This window comes from Helicoverpa armigera, chromosome 20 (assembly GCF_030705265.1).
Source record: "Helicoverpa armigera isolate CAAS_96S chromosome 20, ASM3070526v1, whole genome shotgun sequence".
Classification (NCBI taxonomy): Eukaryota; Metazoa; Arthropoda; class Insecta; order Lepidoptera; family Noctuidae; genus Helicoverpa; species Helicoverpa armigera.
Genome location: NC_087139.1, coordinates 10,525,755 through 10,546,947, shown reverse-complemented (window position 1 = coordinate 10,546,947; position 21,193 = coordinate 10,525,755). Strand labels below are relative to the sequence as shown.

General features: G+C 38.7%; 1 protein-coding gene across 1 annotated transcript in view; it reads left to right on the top strand.

Annotated features, from left to right (window-relative positions):
* Positions 1–5,418: 5,418 nt before the first annotated feature.
* The window catches only part of LOC110377379 (paired box protein Pax-1), a 28,839-nt gene continuing 13,064 nt past the window's right edge, over positions 5,419–21,193 (top strand). The window contains exon 1 of the mRNA XM_021336263.3: positions 5,419–5,595. Coding sequence (XP_021191938.1) covers positions 5,514–5,595 — 82 coding nt within the window. The 5' untranslated portion in view covers positions 5,419–5,513. The remainder of the gene's footprint in view (positions 5,596–21,193) is intronic.

Here is a 21,193-nt window from a genome sequence, read left to right as displayed (position 1 = left end):
CTGTACAATGGGCACCCTGGGAGCAACGCCTGCGCATAGTTTTCCATAAGTTAGTGTTTCTATAGGAAGGAAGTCCCGAGGTGGTCGCATTTCTCGCTTTCTTTAGCAGTCGTACAGGCTCTTCAGTATCGTATATAGCCATCACTTGTTTTAAAGAATAGCTCAAATAGCTCTGCCTAAATGTACTTAGTTACTTAACTTATAATAGTAAGTGTGAGACTGGTGTCTAGAGTCCGTTTGACGTCGGTAAGAGTAGGTATGTAGAAGCCTATTTGGAGCACCCAAAATAACTTTTGCATGCATTAGGTATTTATTATAATTACCTTAATAGTTACCCACTCAAGCGTCCAAGCCGCGCGGTGATTCTCGGCCCACCTGTCCGCGCATGAAATGTCAATTCCTTTTTTACGACCAAGCGAGACTCTCTCAACAAAATCGATTACTACTGAAAAACTACAATAGCTAGATTCGAATAAAAAATACTCACGGAAAGCTAAAAGAACGTAAAATTTAATTTGATTAAAAGTAAATTACTGTAATTAATATTATAGGATGAAAATAAAGTATAAAGTTGAGGATATCAAAAAAAATATCGTAATTTTTTTTTATTCCGAGTTTTATAAGAAAAATATAGTGATTACTGGTAACAATGTTTTTTTATTATATTAGTACAGGATATACTCTTTAAAATGATACCAATATCTTAATATAAATAATTAGTTTTCTGTCATGAAAAAATAAACAAAGTTAAGTGTTTCTCAAGCGGTCACTGGGCCTCGGGCGACGTAAAAATGTGACAAGATGGCCGCCCGGCTAATAGCGTGTTCACACGACGAGGTTGTTTTAATGAAACACGCATATTACTGTTCGGTATGTTTATTGAGCAAACATGTTTACTTTTATATAATTTTATTACATATAATTTTTTATTATGTTAAATAGAAAAAAAGAAAGCGGTTATTGGTATTACAGTAAAATAAATACACTGTAAAACTGTAATTTTAGGTATTTTTAATTCTTTGATAATGAAAAACGAAAACTAAATAAACATGCCATCACCTATAAGTAGATACATAAACAAAGCCAAAAACCACAAAACATTCCCAAATTGATCATAAAACGCTCCGTGTGAACAAACCATTATTTACGTTGTAAGTAGATCAGTCCAAGGGGAGTCGGCTCACCAACACTAAAATCATGAATAACGTCTTAACATTTTAATCATTATAGACCCCATCTCAATGTATTTCGTTTGTAAATGGCCATTAACGTGCTAGTAGTGAACGATTCTCGTATATTTTGCATTTATTTAACAAAAATAACCAATTAGAATACACTGTAAACAATAGAAAAGTATCAAACGATAATCGTGTAGTGATCGTATAACTTTTCCAACTAAATTATATTATGTAAACGTTTTGAAATTGTCGTAAAAATACATATTTCGTAAAGGAAATTTCTTCACGTTTATTTTGATATAAAATAACAATCTAAATAAGGTATAAAACAAGAAACTTACCACATTTTTGTCAAGAGCTCCACACACAAAAAAGTCACTTGTCAAAAACGACGAACTGTCAGTTCAATATATTTTTTTATAAATTTATTGTTGCCAGTGCACAGAAAAAATCACAACTCACGGATGACAAATTTAATAACGCGCCATCTAGTATCAATCAACTATATTAATACCACCTGGCTATAGCGCTGTACACGTTTAAACTGAACGATGTCGTTCGGATACTGTAGTCACCATGAACGCTTAAGGCAAGAATTTTTTTGGTGACTGTTATCACCTCGGACGCTTGAGTGGTTACTTCTTAAAAAGCTTCTGAATACCTAAATCCGATAAGTATTACTCTATGTGGATTAGGTACATAACTCCACTACTCCTTGATAGGTAAGTACCTACATCTACGTACATTTACGCAGTCAGTCGAACTAAATTGTCAATTTTGAAAAACATGGTAATATGGAAGTATTAGTGCGTTGTTTCCAAGTGAAGCAAATCTGTACAGAGAAGTGTAAATTGAAGCGATTGCTAAGTTTCATCACGATATTATGTAAGTAAATGTGTTTGTTCATGCCATTTTGTGCACTCGATACTTTTACCTAAGAGCTTGTAATAGATTAAAACTGTTTTATAAGAGTTACTAAGTCATGTTACGGAAACGAAATAAATTGAAAGCCGCGAAGCCTTGTTATAAAATAATTTATTTACAAAAGACGCTCACCAATGCGGCGATTTTCTTTTTCCCAAAATCAGGCACCACTATTAGTTTTTCGAACAAATTACTTACTTTATCAACTTTCAGATTTTGTAAACAGGTATGGAGGGTCCCAACGAAGGACCGTAAGAGTACCCACACACTGCAGACGAGGCAGGCCCACACTTGATAAATTATGATCGGCAATTTTTTTTTAAAGAAAATCTTGATTCCAACTCAGTTTTCAGTCGGTCTGATACCGGGTAAATACCTCGTGATCTTTGCAATGTGTGTCCTTATACACATTGCAAAGATCACGAGGTAGGTATTTGCGGTTTACATGGTTTACATCATCTGCCTAGCCTTTTCCCAACTATGTTGGGGTCGGCTTCCAGTCTAACCGGATGCAGCTGAGTACCAGGGTTTTACAAGGAGCGACTGCCTATCTGACCTCCTCAACCCAGTTACCTGGGCAACCCAATACCCCTTGATAAGACTGGTTGTCAGACTTTCTGGCTTCTGACTACCCGTAACAACTACCAAAGATGTTTTAAATGGTAGCCGGGACCTACAGTTTATCGTGCCATCCGAAACACGGAAGAACCCGTTATGACAAGATGGTCACCCATCCACGGACCGACCGCGCCAAGCGTTGCTTAACCTTATGATCGATCGATCCGCGCGGCTTTGACTTAGCCACGAGCTCTTCAAATACATAAACATACTGATTTATGAGCAAACTATCGGCCAACTAGGAGTTTGCAGTATGCAGGTACTCTTAACTTTGTGTCAAAATTATTCACAATGCTTACCTATATCCTAAAACAATTAGGTAACCCTATTTGATATTAATGAGTACGACATATTTTGGTGTCAGAAATCTAGTAGGTAGTAATTTCTTATAGGTTCTTATGTGTCACAGAGCTTTTCGTAACAAAAGAATCTACTTACTGAAAGTGCCATATATTTCAGCAAGACATGGATATGTACCTACGTAGAGACATATCCATACATCCCAGTAGGTCTTGTTGACTCTAGTCCATGAACCCACTCGGCATCAGATGAATCAGAACAAAGCCAACAGTTCTGTCCGTCGGCGCGTCTGTGCGCGCGCGCCGCATCATTTGCGCGCGCCAATTTGCTCCCATCCGCTGCGCCCGCGCACACAGCGGCGAATCAAAGCAAACCACCGCTTTTACACAAATAAGCGACATATTTGGGGTAATTAACAGACAAGGGCGGCGTCTCACAAGGTCCCGTGATGTCATGAATTTGATTTCTGCCATGTGTTTCCGACTTACGCCAGTTTTACGAGTATTTCAAGAATTTTTCAGTTTTAATTAGCTCTTGAGCGACGTTTTTCTAATATAATTAGCTTCTCACTTACAAAAACATAGTTTTAGCAGCGTTTTCTGTGTTTTTGAATAGGTGCGGTTAGTTTTTTGATTGTTTTTGTAAATTATATAAGTACCTAGGTAACTATTTTCTGTAAATACTGGGTGTCCCATAAGTCCTTTGAAATCTAAATTTCGAATAAAATTTAAATGGCGCGCGGGAATGGCATGCGGGGTGCGGGGATAGCATCAACGGTCTTTGGGAATTCATTCGCCATGGAAAGTTTTACCGTAGCGGACCGTGGTTTTTGTGTGCTTGAGTTTTATCAAAACAATGATTCGGCCACCATTGCGCGTTCATTGCGCGGCGTATCTTTTGATTCCTGTATTAACTGAATTTTTTATGGATGGTAATTTCTTAGCTTTCTTTAAAATGCGCTGTAACGTCGATCTGGGTGTATTTAATGCATTGTAACGCTTACGAATGGATTGAGTAGGATTTTCACTAACTGACTCTTGCACTACGTCGATGTTGTCTTCCGTCAACGTTGAATCATTGTTGTGATAAAACTCAAACACACAAAAACCACGGTCCGCTACGGTAAAACTTTCCATGGCGAATGAATTCCCAAAGACCGTTGATGCTATCTCCGCACCCCGCATGCCATTCCCGCGCGCCATTTAAATTTTATTCGAAATTTAGATTTCAAAGGACTTATGGGACACCCAGTACTTAACTGTAATATTTAGTAGTGTAGATAGATATGTAGATGATAGTCATTTTGTACGTTCATCAACGGCCATTTGATGAACGTACGTTAATCTAATTGGATTACAACGCATTAACAGGAATAAGTATTGCAAAGCTGGATCCATAAATTACCTAAGTAAAATATACCTTACACCCTATGGTCTGATGTACAAACAAATAAGTTTATCCAGCTAACATAGGTACCCCCACGGTGCACAGGTGGGGTTAGGTGAACCTACCTACATATAATGTAGGCATTCCGGCACCGTAGGTAACTGGACCGCCATTTAGTACCTGCTAGTACCCGGTAGTATTACCTATGGGTACCTACCCAAAGAATTTTCGTTTTTATTTTAGACACCTAGTCAAAATTGGCGATGCGCAGTTATCATTATTTATTCGTTTCTAGCATTACATCAAAGTCATCATCTCTCTATGTAAGTACCTACCTAAATCATTTGCTTGTCTGGCAAGCATTTAAATTTTCAGCAACACATAGTGAACAATTAATTAAGTTCTTATCAGATGGGAGTGAGGCGAGCGCTCGACCGATAGCTCCGCGCTGCGCTGAGTTCAACTGATTAATTGTGAACCTACAGCCGAGTAACGGCTCCACTTCAGCCTAATTAAAATAAAATACACAAACAACACAACACAATAAATCGTTACATGTGTCGAGCGTTTGCGTATATCGGCGTATCAGTTCCTCGTATCATTGTCAGTCACAGAACATTAGTTAGCAACACGAATTAACGAACATAAAAAATATCAATTACAAAGAGCGTACATAGTACATAGAGCCGTGTCGAGCAGCGCATACATAGCGGCGCTCCCACCAGCGCACCAGCCTACTCGAGCGGCACGCATTTTCCTCGGCTCTCGTCTCGCTCGCTGCCCGAGCGCATCCGACCGAACGGGAAAACAGACATATTTCTGCACAACCTCACGACCTAATCTCAACACTACCTCCAACAGATAAGGTTGAATTTCGACCACTACAAAGTAAAGATGCATCAACACGCTTCAAATAGAACGCGACATGGAAAAAGGAAAGCGTTCGAAATGAAGCGCGGCGATTGGCCGGCGCGGGCCAATGGCGGCGGGGGCGGGGCGGGCTCTGGCTGGCGGCGCGGCGGCGGCGCGCGCGCACATGTGGCGGCGGAGCGTCGCGCGACGAACGTGAGTGCCGCGGTGTCCATGTGAAGTGAAGTGACAACTGACATGATGCTGGGCGGCATGGACGGCAAGGAGTACGGGGCGCTGCACGCCGCAGCCGCCGCCGCGGGATATGCTATGGAAACCGGTGAGTCCACATTCTCGTTGCTCGTACATTTCCATAAATAAATAGTTTTACTCTCTTCAGCAAAATGTATAAATTCAGGTTTAAAAAATGATATAGGAGAATAAGCTGTTCACCAGAGCGCATTTTTGGCATAAATAAACCTTAATTATACCATTCACCGCTGCGTCAGTAGTTACCTGTCATCCAGTTAGGCCTTTCTAAATTTCATCGCTTGCTGGTTCACACGTTAAATAAATAAACCTTATAAGAATATAACTCTACTTAAATGACTTGTTAAGAAAAGATCTTGAAATTCGATTATCTTGAAACGGGTTAACTTTTGCCCAGTGTATCCCATGGTCAAATTTGTCCGTATTGACCTATACTATCACCTCATTGAAGGATGTGGTCTACTTACAAGTAACCCTGTATGTATCTGCGACCACTGGTTACATAAATCCAGTTATGCAAAAGCAAAAGAGTTAATTTAAGTATTAAAAATATCCTTTAATTCAAGACGGTTGACAAATTGCTCCAAGAAATACAGTCTTATGAGGTAGAAGATATAAGTAGGCTTCTTAGGTTCTAAATACAACTTATCTCATTGAAACAGACTGGTAAAGAGGCTAAAAATAATAAATAGAAATCGCAGACAAAATCTCTTTAGTTTCGCTAATCTAATCAAATTATTCTGCACTTCCGTTATCTTTAAAAAATGTATTCAAGTAATTGTTATTAGTTCATACCTTTGTGATCAAGCTCCATATTTCATTTATCAAGCCGATTCATAAACTGTGGGAATTCCCAAGAATGAACACACCGATACCTTTGTTTTACAATAAAGATTACAATTAATAGTTTTAATCAATGTTGTCTTATCACAACCAATATTTGCCACATGACTACCACACAACCAGCTTTGCATGATTTCTTGCACGGCAATGAATAATCAGTAACTAGAAACTTTTTAAACTAGAAGCTAGCGACTGACAGACGACAAACTGATTTCGGGTCACGGCAGCTGTTCTTGAAGGAGATCAGCTAATTTCGCATAATGTGTTTCATGTAGTAGTGTAGCGCATACAAAAACAAGTGCAGCGTCTATTTCCTCACTCATACTCTGATGTGACGACAATCCGATACTTACCACAAGATATTAATTTGGCGCAAGACCGAACGCTTAACATCCTCTCCAATCACGGGAGTGGCTCTTTCAACCCGTAGCTCCGAAAACCCGTATGTATCAATTAGCAAAGTTAAGCTATGCTAGCGGTGATGATGCATACCATCTAGCTTTCTTTCCGACAGTTTTCCTAATAAATTAACTGACATCCCTTCGAGCATCGGAGAGCAGAAGGCTGTGCTACGCTACTAAGCGCTACGTCTAATCTCTCCCTGATGGAAAAGGGTTACCGTCTCCTCATCAATCTTCATAAGAAATCAGACAAATGACCATAACATTATTCTTCTTGGTACCTGGTTGACCAGCTAGCCGGTCTACTTGGATAACACCTAGTTCTGAACGATCTTATTGCTTATTATTGAAAAGCAAGAAAACAGCATGTAAGTGGTGGTTGTTATTTACCTGACTTGTAACACTCACTAACGACGCCTTGTTTACTGAACAGTTCTACTAATGTGCCACCTTAGTAAAACAAGTAATTAAATTGAAACAATATTCGTCAAACAAACCTAAAACATTCGTTCTGAAATATGTAGTTAGTTAACGCAGAAATTACAGAATTTCTGTGTATTTTTTAATGGACTGATATTTCAAAGTGTTTCTTAAGAATTCTAGTTTCTGTAAATTAAAATGTCTGGAAGTTTGAACAATGAATAATGGAAGCTGAGAACAAATTGAATATTTAGGTAGGATCATTAATTGAAAAATTAATTAATTAATTACTTAAAAGATCAGAAAGAATGTCGTAACAATGCGTAACACCATTTTGGGATCCTTCGATATAAATAATAAAACATTCACAATTTCTCTCTGTTATATCCTACTTATTAGGTACCTACCTAAGGGTGGGCTACACCATGTAAATATGACGATAACCCATGTTTACACGTTACCCATGTTACAACTCACCCTAAGAATTTAAAATGTTCATCATTGTCTGTGTGAGCAATGGAGAGGTAAATTACGTGAACTAATGTCTTTATTGCGTAACTTTGTCTTATTTTAATTGTAGTGCTCACAAAGATCGACAGTTCCAAGACGGTTACCAGATAACATCGCGCTATATACTGGTTTAATCTGGAAAAGTAGCGCCCGACGGCACTATTATGTATATACAAACCTATATACTATTATTTCATCAGCAGCCTTTTTACTGAAAAGGTTAGATGTCAGCTGTACAATTTTGATGAACAGACTAGAGATATATTAAAAGAGATAAATTTAGCCCCTCGCTATATACACACATATACTGCAAAGGGCCGAGAATTGAACCTTGTATAACTCCTCAGATAATAATCTTCAGTAGTTTGTCTAAATCCTATTTTATGAAAAAAACTTGCTTGTCTGTTTATGAGAAACTAGATAGATAAAGATATATAAGGTGGTAATTATAGTCTACGGCTGAAACTCTCGGATACTATGATTGAAGGAATCAAATGATTCGTGAAAGTTGAAATCATAAATGAGGTATAAATGATGGGTGAATTAAAATGTATCAACTGCCTGAGTGATCGTCGCGTCGCCGCAAGAGCTCGTCAAGCTTGAAAAACTAAATCTTAACTGAGGTTTTATACTAAAACACGTATCTCGGCTGTTTGGTGAGAGGATCTTATTTCTTTATTTTATACTTGGCACTTACTAGGCTGGGACAGATAGTCGTGATATTTTTTTTTGTAGGATACTCTGACTTGGATGGTGTGACCGGTTTTTTTCTGGGAATGCACACGGCATTATTGCTATCAGTGTGTTATATTTTTCTCCTACAAAAAATCGGTTTCCGATCAAAGTATATTGGACGGATTTCATATCACGCGACAAAAAAAAGGTTTCAGCGCCGTTATTTTTAATTACCATTTAGGCCGCTGCCTCGAATTTTGCGGGCAGCGGGGCGGCAGCGGCGGCGGCGCGGGCGGTCACCGTTTGACTGGAGCTCACCGCTCGTTGCCCGCTCCCCGCGCCGCTGTATTCGAGAGCCGGTCCATTTGATTATACGCGTAAGATCCTGCCGCTCCCGCGCCGCCGCCGCTGCCGCCCCGCTGCCCGCAAAATTCGAGGCAGCGGCCTTATATATGCCGCTACTCGTGACCTAAGTGCAAACTCTCCAGCTGACTTGTGACTATAACAGATTGTGCGATGAACCGCTGACGTCCTATCAGCTGATACAGTACACTATGCAGCGAGATAAATCCTAATGTTTATTGTCCCGATAAAGAACAACACATGTTTACCAATATTAGCACAATTAATTAGCGCCGCAGTATAATAGATAGTGATGTGACGCAAACTGTCGATAACTCAGGTCGTGCTCGATAAAGGGTCAACATCTTACGGTGAGACATGAATGGCACTGCATAAAAGAGGTGTGATCGGAAATTGATGAAATTGTCTCATCGTGGTTTCAGGAAACCGAAATCATGAGGCTTTCATTTGTCGTATTCCCGCCCCCTAATATTTGATTCTCCTAATCTTGTAATGTAGGTGCATTAGTTGTTACTCCATAACTCCCAATCTACACCTACATACATATATCTGTATTCAGGAAGGTGTCACCCTACTGTATTAAAAAGGGCGGTCCTAGTGGGTGTATATCTTCATGTTCCCCTAATTTGTTAGTTTTGTACTTCAATTAGTTCATGTTCATGTGTACAGTTCATTTCCACCCCTGATGCTTCCTTAAATTGCGGTTTATTCTGAAGCAATTTATTTATAGTCGTACCTACCTAGATACATGAGTATAATCCATTTACCATTTAGTTGCCCAACTAAATTATTCTTGTTTAACTTAGAATTTTGTTTATCTTTCTGAAACAACATTGCGCAAAGTCTTGTTATAACCGTTTAATTGATATTATTACTGCATAACTTTACATAAATATGACTTCAATATCTAAGTAAGACACGGCCTGTCATTAAGTTAGCAGGTTTTGTCTGTGTTATTTTTTGTAGATGAAACAATCTTCATTGACATCTCATATCACCCTTATATCTGGACAATGCACCTTACCACATTAGCCTAGCCTGCGTCATGCAAGTGAAATACGTTAACATATTGCCCATTGACGTTCCTTTCTATCTTTATAAATTAATTGTATTAATTAGCTATCTTCGCACATTTGTTATCTGCCGTGCGTGTTCTCGTTACCCGCACGTCATAAGACAGGCTGGAGCCGAGCTTGTGGGATTAGATTATACTAGACCATACTGTCTTTATGAAAGCCTCAGCAGTTGGTTCATTTACTTAATTTCTGAATGATGAATATTTTGAGTACATGAGGATTTATTTTAGTTCAAATCTACTGCAATTTTTGGAGGCGTAGATGAATGAAGCTTCTTGGGCCTACACGAAGTTTATGAAACTCATTTGCTGATGAAATATAGGTATTTTGTTTGTTCTATACTTAAACACCATTATAATTTGTCAACTTTCAACTATCTGGAAAAACACAAAACTGAATCCATCACATATAATTAGTTTTATAAACGTTTGTATCTAGATTTTTTTCTTATATCTAAAAATATTGGTAAATGAATAGTCGGTAGTACGTAGAGTGAGATAATGTACTACGACATTACCCAGTAGGTATTCTGATACCTACTAGGTATTCTTGGATTTCTTATCAATTTCGTTAATAATGATGTATTTTTGCATTGTCTGTCTGTGTGTTCGAATTTTTTTTTAAATCGTTTATCAGCATATCTATGTTTTTAAGATTGTTTCACTTTAATTAGATATTCCTGCAAATAAATGAATTTCGTAAATTATATTGGGCTCTGACATCTAGGCCAAAATGTTGTCATGTTATACACTTAAATAAAACAATCAATGCGTTTTTAAATTGTTGTAGGGGGTTGCGGAATATTTCACAAAGTATATCAATTTATAATCCCATTTTTATTTTTATCGATCAAAACAGCTTTCGGTCGCTTTGAAGTCTTCTTATTGTTTTTACTGTTTGTCACAACACGATTTTCAACTATATAAAAATGTGTCAAAAGTAACATTAAATTAATTAAGCACCACGCTATCGCGTTAAAAAACTAACAGTTAATTACCTGGTTTAGTTAAAATCGGCACAACAGCGGCGCAGACGCAGCGCCACACTAAACGCGAGCGGTTTATCGACATGTCAGAGGGCGTCAAGGGTTATCGATAACTGCGATAAAACGAGACCATTGCGCGTCACTAAGCTTATTGTATAACTTTATGCTTTACTAAAAATCTGTTTATACGTTACGTACAATTTTTGATGCGTAGTTAAACGTATGACTCTACACAAAATGTACCTACGTAAAAATGAAAAAAATCTTGAAACTCATCTTATACATACGAAAATTGGCTGTAAGTTTTACTAAAAAGGTTCAAAGCGGCAGTGCAAAGCCAAACAATGGGAAAACAGGCAGAAGACACGGATTTCAGAAAGGCACTGGCTTTCTCACTAATAGAAAGTAGAACATAAAATGTATGGTGAAGTATATAGATACAGGATTACCCAAAAGACCGATGCGAATTTCCATACACCTGTACCTCATATCTGCATCTTCTAGATTCTAGACCCCCGACAGCCCTAAACCTTCTTGCACTGGCAGCCCTACAGCAAGGCGTTAGTGATGTGAACGTTAGCAAAAGGTATCGACATCGGTCGCACGGCGCCGTATCGAGAGGGGTCGCCGATAATCGGCCGGTTATCGCGGGGTTATCCGACGCGCGTTAAACAGCACGAGCCACGCACACACTTCGCTGTTAAACTTCATTTTAATTACACATATTTTATTTATTTATGTCGTTTATGGTCTTCAACATACAGTAATAGGTGACAGAAAACAACAGTTTTTTAGTCATGTTCCTTTTATGATGAAATGTAATATATGTATATGGTCTAGTGACGTAAAAGTACTTAGGTACGTATGTTATCAAGTACCCAACTTCCTAGGTATCGGTATTCAAATTTGGAAATAACACAACGCACAGCACGCAGTGCCTAATAAGGAAAAGCGAACTGAAGTTTCACAATGTTCACAAACATTAAGTTGACTGTTCAGGTGTTGGCAGAAGGTAAATTCACGACAACGACATATACGTTGTTTTTTACAAATATTGCCCACATATTAAGAAACATATACCTAATTTCATTCAGATTTTTTTGTGAAAACCTCTACCGAAGCTTAGCTTTTTTGTCAGTAAATAGTGGCTCAAACTACACTCTGTCCGGAATTCGTAACTATCGCACATCCGTCAGTAGATGTCACAAGACACATAAACAAAATAAATAATGTAACGACATGATTTTAATATCAATAAATTAAAAGGTTTTAAGACTGTTGTGACGTCACGCGGGTCTGAAGATATTATTAATATCGCGCCGGAAACTCTTGTAGGCCAAAAGTTTATAAAATAATGTTTTCCTGTTGTAACCTCGACTGAAAGTGTACGCAATGTAGCCACGAGGCGGAGCTTCAGACATTACCTACTTGTTAGCTGAAATATTACGTGAACGATATGGTGCAATAAGTCGACTGCAACCAATCTAAAACATTTTGATTATTTCAGCATCTACGATGGTAACAGTGAAAAGGTAAACTTAACTACGAAAATGAACACCGAAAAATCCCAAAACTTAAACCACTACTTACCTAACGGCACATCTAATGAAATAAGCTTATCTAGCAAAAAGCTAGTACAATAAATATTCGGTAGTTGTTCTCTAATAGGTCAAACAGTGTGTGTTTGAGCGCGGAGCCGGCTGTTTGTGCGGCGCAACGGCGCGGGCGCACCTCAAACAACGCTACTGGACCAAGATGGCGTGGGATTGGGGACACCGACTTCGAGATAATAATCATACGGCTCCCGTAAACAATAGTTTGCTGTACTTTGTAGGACGGTGTCCGTCTGGTCTGTGTTTGCTCTCTGCGCATTAAGCTTTTGCCGTCGGCATCGGTTACCAAGAGCCGTTCAGTGCCTACACGCAGATTTTCATAGGTGCATATTAGAAATCTTTAAAATAAACCTACTCGATACGAATTTGCATTATGAGAGCAAGAAGAATGAGATTAACAACGATGCGGGTTCTTGATGCATTTTTTCTGGACCAGATTATTTTCTTAACTTCAGCAATGCAAAACAGTGAGGAGAAATGATATTTCTATTCCAACTTCCAGAGAAATCAAATGAAATTCCTGGACACGCCAGCTTCACCAAGCACTCACATACCGATAAAGTTCAGAAGCAAAACCAATTTCGACCCGTAACTTAAAACTAAACAGAAGTCTAAGCTCTCGCGCAAACAGAGAATAATGTTACAATTTCCTGTCAATTACCTTTGTTTGTCCACTCTGATTCTCTCCTGTTGCTCCAGGCTCTTGTAAATTGAACCTTACGGTACTTGCAATAAGGGTGCTCGGTCTTGGTTTATTTGGGGAGGTAATAAAAGGATAAGTACTGTCGGCCGATTTGTACATTTGCTGAGGGTGTTCGGTTACATTTGGGGTACAGGGCAGTTTGTACAGACGTGTACGCAAACAATTGGCGAGACCGTTGGGACCTAGTGTACATAGGGCTTAAGGTTTGTGTAGATATTAGGAGTTGCTAATAGCTACTAATATGAATATCCATAGCATTGGGTCAGAAAAAAATGATGATCAAGGCGCTAATGGCGTGCTTAACGCTTTACCTCTTTGTTAATATAGGTTATAGGATCTGTACAGATAGTAGTACAGGTGTTCTAAATGCATTCACTTGTAATAGGTAATCCAAAGTACCTAATATTGAAAGCCATATAAGGGACGCATGTAAGTGGTTTCTTAAATAAGCGATGGAATGAAATAGTGGTGACGCATACCTAGTTAAGTATACTTTACTAAACACCTCTTCACCGTCGATATTTTGCTTGTATTTGAAATTGCATATTAAATAAGATATTTCTTGTGAAACTTATTGCATTCCTTTGAAATTATTCAGTTACATAAAAGATAGATTCGTTCTCACAGTTTTACTAAATTAGTAAACAGTGCAACGACACTCCTCTTCCGATGGATGATCATTAAGTCATGCGCGGGCGTACCCAGCTACCGAAACCAAACACTTTTACACCGAATATCGATAAAACGTGATCGCACCACTATTTGATCTGAGACAATTCCGGTGGAGCTCTATTTGTTCTACAATTTGTAGGCTGTTCTTTAGCTTGGCTATGAATGGCAACATCCGGCTCTTCAATATTTTAATGAAGTGGAAATTATAATATCCTTCCGCCATAATTATGATCTTTTTATTAGAGTTAATAAAGAAGTAATGCCTCAGTTGTCAATTATTTCTACTGCATTTGAAACGGAATCAGATTCATGATTCAGGATCCATATTTGGTTTTTAATGTACCTACTTAATTATAAAGTTCGAAATTCCGATATGTCGTCATTCGCTGGAAATCCCATTACATGTTTCGTTCTGTGTAAATAGTTACATGAACCAACCATGTCATTTCGCGTATAGGTACAGGTAGGTAACTAATATAACGGTGAACCCCTTTTAGTTGTACAATGTTTGATTACAGAGCCATTAGGATTTGCTGATCAATTGAAATAAACAAAGCGAAATCTTTAGAAGTTCAAAAATCTACTGTCCGAGCCGAGCTTCCTTAAGCAAAGTGAAACTGAATGTTATCTTGACCAAGGCACGAGTTAACACCTCACTGGATTTTTCTTCTTCTACGATAAAGGTTCCTCGATAGGCTCTATCTCTCCAATATCTATAACCTCTTTTAAAACAGTTCTAGGCAGCTAATGATTGAAGTGTATCTGTTTCGCCAGTCAGCCAGGCCGAGTGACAGTCATTGTTTGCGCACGCATTAGCCGCCCGCCTCGTGTCAACAGCGTAATGGCGGCAAACAGTACCCCCTCCCTGCCTCGTCACCCCGCAAGGCTACTGAGTTGACAGATGCCCCGGCGCAACGGGACCGCCGGCTGACGTGTTCCGTTGAGAATGTAAAGAGATGAACTTATTGATTTCAACTGGAAAGTACAGATTTTCTGGACAAGTAAAATCTACTGATAAGTTATGCTTATTGCCGGTTGTAGTAGTTGGGCAATGTTTCAAGCGTGAATCCGCAAAATCCTTATTCGAATTTTTGAAGTGACAAAGTGTTCAGCTATATGTGCTGTAAGGATCATTTGAACTGCCCTTAAATACATTTAGCCAGCCACTTTTTATTTTTGTCAACCATATGTACTCGTCTTTGAGTGTAGTCAGCTCAAAGTGACTGGCCTAAAGATCTTTAACGCTTGCCAAAACTCTAAACAGGTAATTGATGATAGTCAATTAGTCTTCTGCTAGATAAATCAGGATTCTCAAGTTCCCTCGCCAAACTCGGTATTCATTCTCAAAAGCGATTGCTACACTTTTATGATACAATGCTGAAGCAATTAAGACCAAACTCAGTAGCCACAAAAACCCATAGTTTAGCTACTAGTTATCAAAAAGTAATAGTTAAACCAGTGAACAGTGAGTGCAGCGTAAGTATTACATTATTGTACGAGGCTGCATTACGGTCGCCCAGCGAGAAATTAATAGCTTTGCGATTACAATGCTGCCCTTCGTCTGATGCTGTTTAATCTATATTTCCATTATTCGATACTTATTGAGAAATGCGCATTTAATATTGTGTACCTAGACTATTGGAACCTGTAGCTATTTTATTTGTAAGAACTGTTCTTAGGCTTTGTTGTGCGGCTATTCGCATTGTTCCCATCTGAGAGTTGTGACCTAAATCCTATGAGAATATAAAGTGTTATGTTTATAATTATGGATAATCATATATGTATGTAAATAAATAAATGTACATTAATTTAACAAATCATCAATCTGCACTGTTTTTATTCTTGTCAAGATGAAGGTTCTCTCTATATTTGAGTACCAAGTAGGAAATTGTCAGGAAAGCAACCGACTTGAAACTAGACAATATCAGTAAACACCATCAAAATTCCTTATATTCCCACCCAGCACGAGGTCCAGCTGACACGTGCGGATATACAGAAATAGCGCCAACAAATGAAAATCACAACACTGCCACAGGATAACTAATAGTCTCACGGCGAGATGGGCACGCTGGTCCCGCCCGGAGGAAATGTACCGTGTGCTGCGCCTCTGTGGCACGCGCCGGCCCAATAATTAGTTACAGTGACTTATGGGATATGGGAGAATACTTTGACAGTGTTTATAGAGGTTAATAAGGGGCAGATGATGGCTTGCCAATGCCATTACTGCGCCGGAATGTCAATGATGTTTGACTAGATACATGTTCGACTATATTTAGACTACAAATACCACATTTTGATTGAGCTTGAGTTTAACATGGCTTTTGTGGTGTTTGTCGTTATTACTATGTTAATTAATGCGGTTAATTGGTTTATAATAATAATAATAATAACAACAAACAAATAACTACACTAAGAACACAACAAACAAATAACTACACTAAGAACACAACAAACAAATAACTACACTAAGAACACAACAAACAAATAACTACACTAAGAACACAACAAACAAATAACTACACTAAGAACATATTTTAACACAAAAACTACACACTCTACTCTACATAAAGCTATAGTTTTCAATGACCACAAACTTACCCCTTTAAATATGCACGACCAAACACCACAAAACAACGAAAGGCAAACAGATAGGCAGACTAAGATAATAGAATGGACTCGGAAGTCACTTCATGGAAGACATCGTCTAGACCTAGACCAAGAGAACGTCGACAAATTAGCGTCGAACGACTGGCTAAGGCTAGGCGATCTATTCCCTGAGACCGAAGGGTTCATGTTGGCAATCCAGGATCAGGTGATAGAAACCCGCAATTATCAAAAGCACATCATGAGAGCCCCCATTCCGACGGATGTTTGCAGAAGGTGTAGCAGTGCATCTGAAACCATCCAGCACATTACAGGTGCATGCAAAGCCATAGTTCAGACAGACTACAAGTATAGACATGACCAGATAGCTAATGTAATCCACCAAAAACTTGCCATTAAGTATAAATTAATTCTTTCACCACCTGTACCTTACTATAAATATAACCCCGAAACAGTTCTTGAAAATACCACACATAAGCTTTACTTTGATCGCGCCATCCTCACCGACAAAACAGTTCATTACAATAGGCCAGATATTACTTTAATAGATAAAATTAATAAAACAGCACAAATTATAGACATTGCACTCCCAAACACACACAATTTACAAAACACCATAGCAGAAAAGCTTTCAAAGTATACAGACCTCAAAATCGAAATAAGTCGAATGTGGAGATTAGGCAATGTTACCGTTATACCTGTTGTACTGTCAACAACAGGCGTCATACCGAAACAATTACATCAGTCTCTAAAAACCTTAGATTTACCACCGAATACCTATCAAACCCTACAGAAAGCTGCCATCTTGAACACTTGCAGAATTGTCAGGAAATTCCTACAGAATGAAACAAGCGATACACGAATAGCAGCATCACACCCAGCACACATACAATCGCACAGACAAAACACACACAACCATACCACATTAAACATACATCCATCCCACAATCAACAAACATAGGCTAGCACTTGGCTTCGGCCCGTGCTAACCTACAACACCCGGTAGATAACTGCCGAGATACAAAAATGTATAACAACAAATAATAATAATAATTTATTTCAGACTAATTGTCCATAGAATGTTAGTAGTACAATGAAAGAAACTTAAGAACTATGTTAGTAATATGACTATAACAATCAATTTTTATTATGAAGAAAAGTCCAATGCCTCCATATTGGACTATCAAAGTGTTCAGCAATGACCTTCAGGTAGCTGTTAGGACTATCTCTTACCCTCCTCATCAGCGATGCAGCTCTTTTCCTAATTATTGCGTGGTAACCATCGACTTTATGAACGTGACTCGATTTTTAGTGTCTCATCTGAATAAAAATTTCCAGAGCATGATCTGACTTCATTATTTTGTGGCGTCAAAGTTCAAGCACAGTAAGATACATGGTAACCCTAAAACCTCTGGGTGCAAAGTATAAACAATCGCTGCTATTAAAACCTGTGAGATAAAAAATACCCTGATGTAGAATACGATAAAGTTTAATTTAACAACTTCCAAATAAGTTTATCCGTTCTTACATTTAACGAGGATAAAACCACAGATGAGCAATACAGACCACCGCACCGGTCTTTACGGTACGCATCTAATTCAAAACAAAACGCCAGCAGAGCAAACACTAGGCCGAGGCTACCGCCATTAACCGGGCTGTCCTCTCGACGGTAAGGCCTCTTCAGACGAGCTACGTGCGCCGCGGCCCGCAGTAGCGCGTGTTTGCATAGCGGCCTGTTTGTCGGCCCCCTGTCGCCCTGTGTGGTCGCCAGGGACACTTCAATTACGGAAAACATCATAGATAAATATATTGTGATCGCCTAGTTCAGGTCACGGTGGATGGCCATTACTATAAGCCGTGACTTGGACTGTTAGGACTCTTGTTACAAGAGCAATTATTCAGTTTATAGAGTCAACATTATATTTTATCCAACGTTTTAAACTTTGTAATCTATGAGCTATGCTTGTCTCTAAAACTTGGGGCACATTTGTTGCACAGCGGGATAACTACAGTTGAGTCCATTGAGTCCAGAACCAAGGTAACTCTTTATGAAGCACAACAGTTTAAATGTCAATCTATAGAAACTTAACATAAAGCAATCAGTCTTATGAAAAATGAATCATTTTGTTACTTCAACTATTGCAAGAGTTTTGCGATACAATTCAGTACCGATACTTACCAAAATGATCACAATGACGAAGACTATTCTTTTCGGCAAAGCTCTTATTCTAATCCTGATAACAAACAACGAGGCAACAATGTTTAGCAGCTAAACAGTACATACAGACTGACAGACAGACACTCACAGTCAGCGCCAGTAATGGCACGAGTGACGCTGGTGGGTGGTGAGTGCTGACGGCAGCTGTCACGGCGAGTCGCGAATTGTGTCAGACACGTGTCAGCTGGTACACGCTCGCACAATTTATAGACCAGAAGTATAGTAGGTTCTGAATACCTGAGTGTGAAACTGATATGACTTGGAAAAAAACTTGCAATTTTCTGACTAGAATATGTTCAAAATTACTTCATTCCTGCTGATGTATGTGAAATCATAGGAAACGGTATATTAATGACTACTACAAATTCTTCTCATACCGAGAAGACAGCATAGCTATTAAATCTTTTGCTCAATGAATCGAAAATGAAATAAGTTATTCAGTAAACGTGGCAAAATATCGACAGTTAAAGTATGTCAAGGATCACCATAACCGTGTCGAGTAAATATTCACTTATCAAACAACATTACATGCTACGAATATCAAAACAAGCTATAATGAAATCGCACCGAAGTGTGTGTACCTCTGGGCGGGCTCGGGTAACGTCGCGCTCTGATTGGTCAGCTGGAACAGGTCATACGGAGGAAGAGTTAAGCAACATTTGGTTATTTGGACTGCAATGTCAAAAGTTTATTGACTCATGTAGTATTCGTAAACCCTATTTGGTAGTTTGCAATCGATCCTAAAGAAACAAAGTGCACATGAAAGCAAAAAAAGCAAACAGTTTATTAAGACGACTAAGATACACAGGCTTACAACAGAAGAATAAGCAATGCTGAAATAGGATCACGAACTTCTTAGTACAAAAAAATCTTAAAATAAGTTTAATCATATTATTAATAATAGTAAATTATATCTGCAACAACGACTGTCGAGATACGAGCGTCGCGAATCTCACAACTAAACTAAATAAAGCAACTACAATGTCCTCGCGTACAGAAAACACGGAAAACTTTATCGCGTAAATCAAACGCGTATGTAATTACGCGAAGTACGCGATATGCGCGCCGTTACAGTACATCTGTAATAGAAAGTTGATTAGTATGCGCGCGCGCACCGAGCGCTGGCCGCTGATTGGCCGCGCCACTCGTAAAAGTGTTCGTAAACAGGCGCGTTCATCCGCCATCGCTCGTCGATAACGTTAACAAGGACGATGCTAAGCTTTGTTTAGTTTTGATTTCATTTAAATGTTGCTAGCGTTACCTATATGCACAGAGCAACAATGTTAGGCACTTTTATTCCCTTTATAAGTAGCTGCTTTTGTAGCTAACTACGGCTAAGAAGGTCAATAATGGGCATGACAACCCATGTGGCCAGTTATATCATACGTGACGGCGATTGTGGAAAAATAACGATTGTAAAACTGCAAAAAAATCCCAAAAACTCTTTTCAAGAAATAAGTATGCATTGTAACAACATAAAGTTTCACTTTCTTTACTTTCTCGATAAATACATAAGTAGATAACTCTGTCTGATCTATGTAGTTACATAACCACATCTCAATTCGTAGAGGATTTCTTAACATCATTTTGTCTTAATACGCGTTAAACGAACCGCGACCCAATACTCCACGGTCTCAACAACTATGTACTAGATATTTTTCCCAGCTAACTACTGGTTGTTCCTAGAACCGATAACTAAGGTTGCTGATCGTAAACCAGAGCGAACTAAACGCAGTGTGAAGTGATGCGGTGACTCATTGTCTTTGAACTGTTCCTTGTAAAGTACTTACTGCTGAGCTGATCCGCTCGTTTGGAAGCGTAGAATACGCCTGTGCTATCAAATTGGATGTTGGATAGACTGTGAACTATCGATAAGATGAATATTGTTTTGAGGAGACAAATATTTCGGTGGAAACCCGCCTTTAATGTGCTTGACGGTCCATTTGCTCCTGTGTTCCGTGAATTTACTTATTGATATTTATTTAAGAGCGTATGTTTCCTGAAAGTGTCCATTATACAGTGCCTAAACTTCAGTTACATGCTCAAAGAATTGTTGCAGTTACAAGGCTTACGAATTTGAGAATACGGTGTATTGACTAAGTAGTCAAGTTAGAGCAGGTGGGTGTATGTAAAAAGGAACTTCTTAGCCACAAATGTTTTCAGCTGATTTCAATACACAATTCTCTTTGATATTCTCACTGATGCAGCTACCTTCGCATAGTTCAGCTGACAAACGAATTGTTAATTTTCTCACCATCAAACACATTTACACGTATTATTATTACACAGATATTTCTTTTTAATATCAAAGCTTACCCAAAACAGTCTCATAAAATACTTTGAGCGGCTTCAGCTCAAAGCTGCGGCTATTAATTAATCGCTATACTGAAGAGAACACGGAACGACGTGTATTTTTATATTTTACATTCAACACAAAGGGAGAAGCAGCCACATCGCAATTTTAACGAACCATTGCTGCCTTTGTTGTTGTGCGAAGTTCGGCAGTTCAAACGGAGAGAGCTATGTATTTCGAGCGATATTAAATTTGTGGGGTTTCGCTCGAATTAATGAATGCTTTACACTCG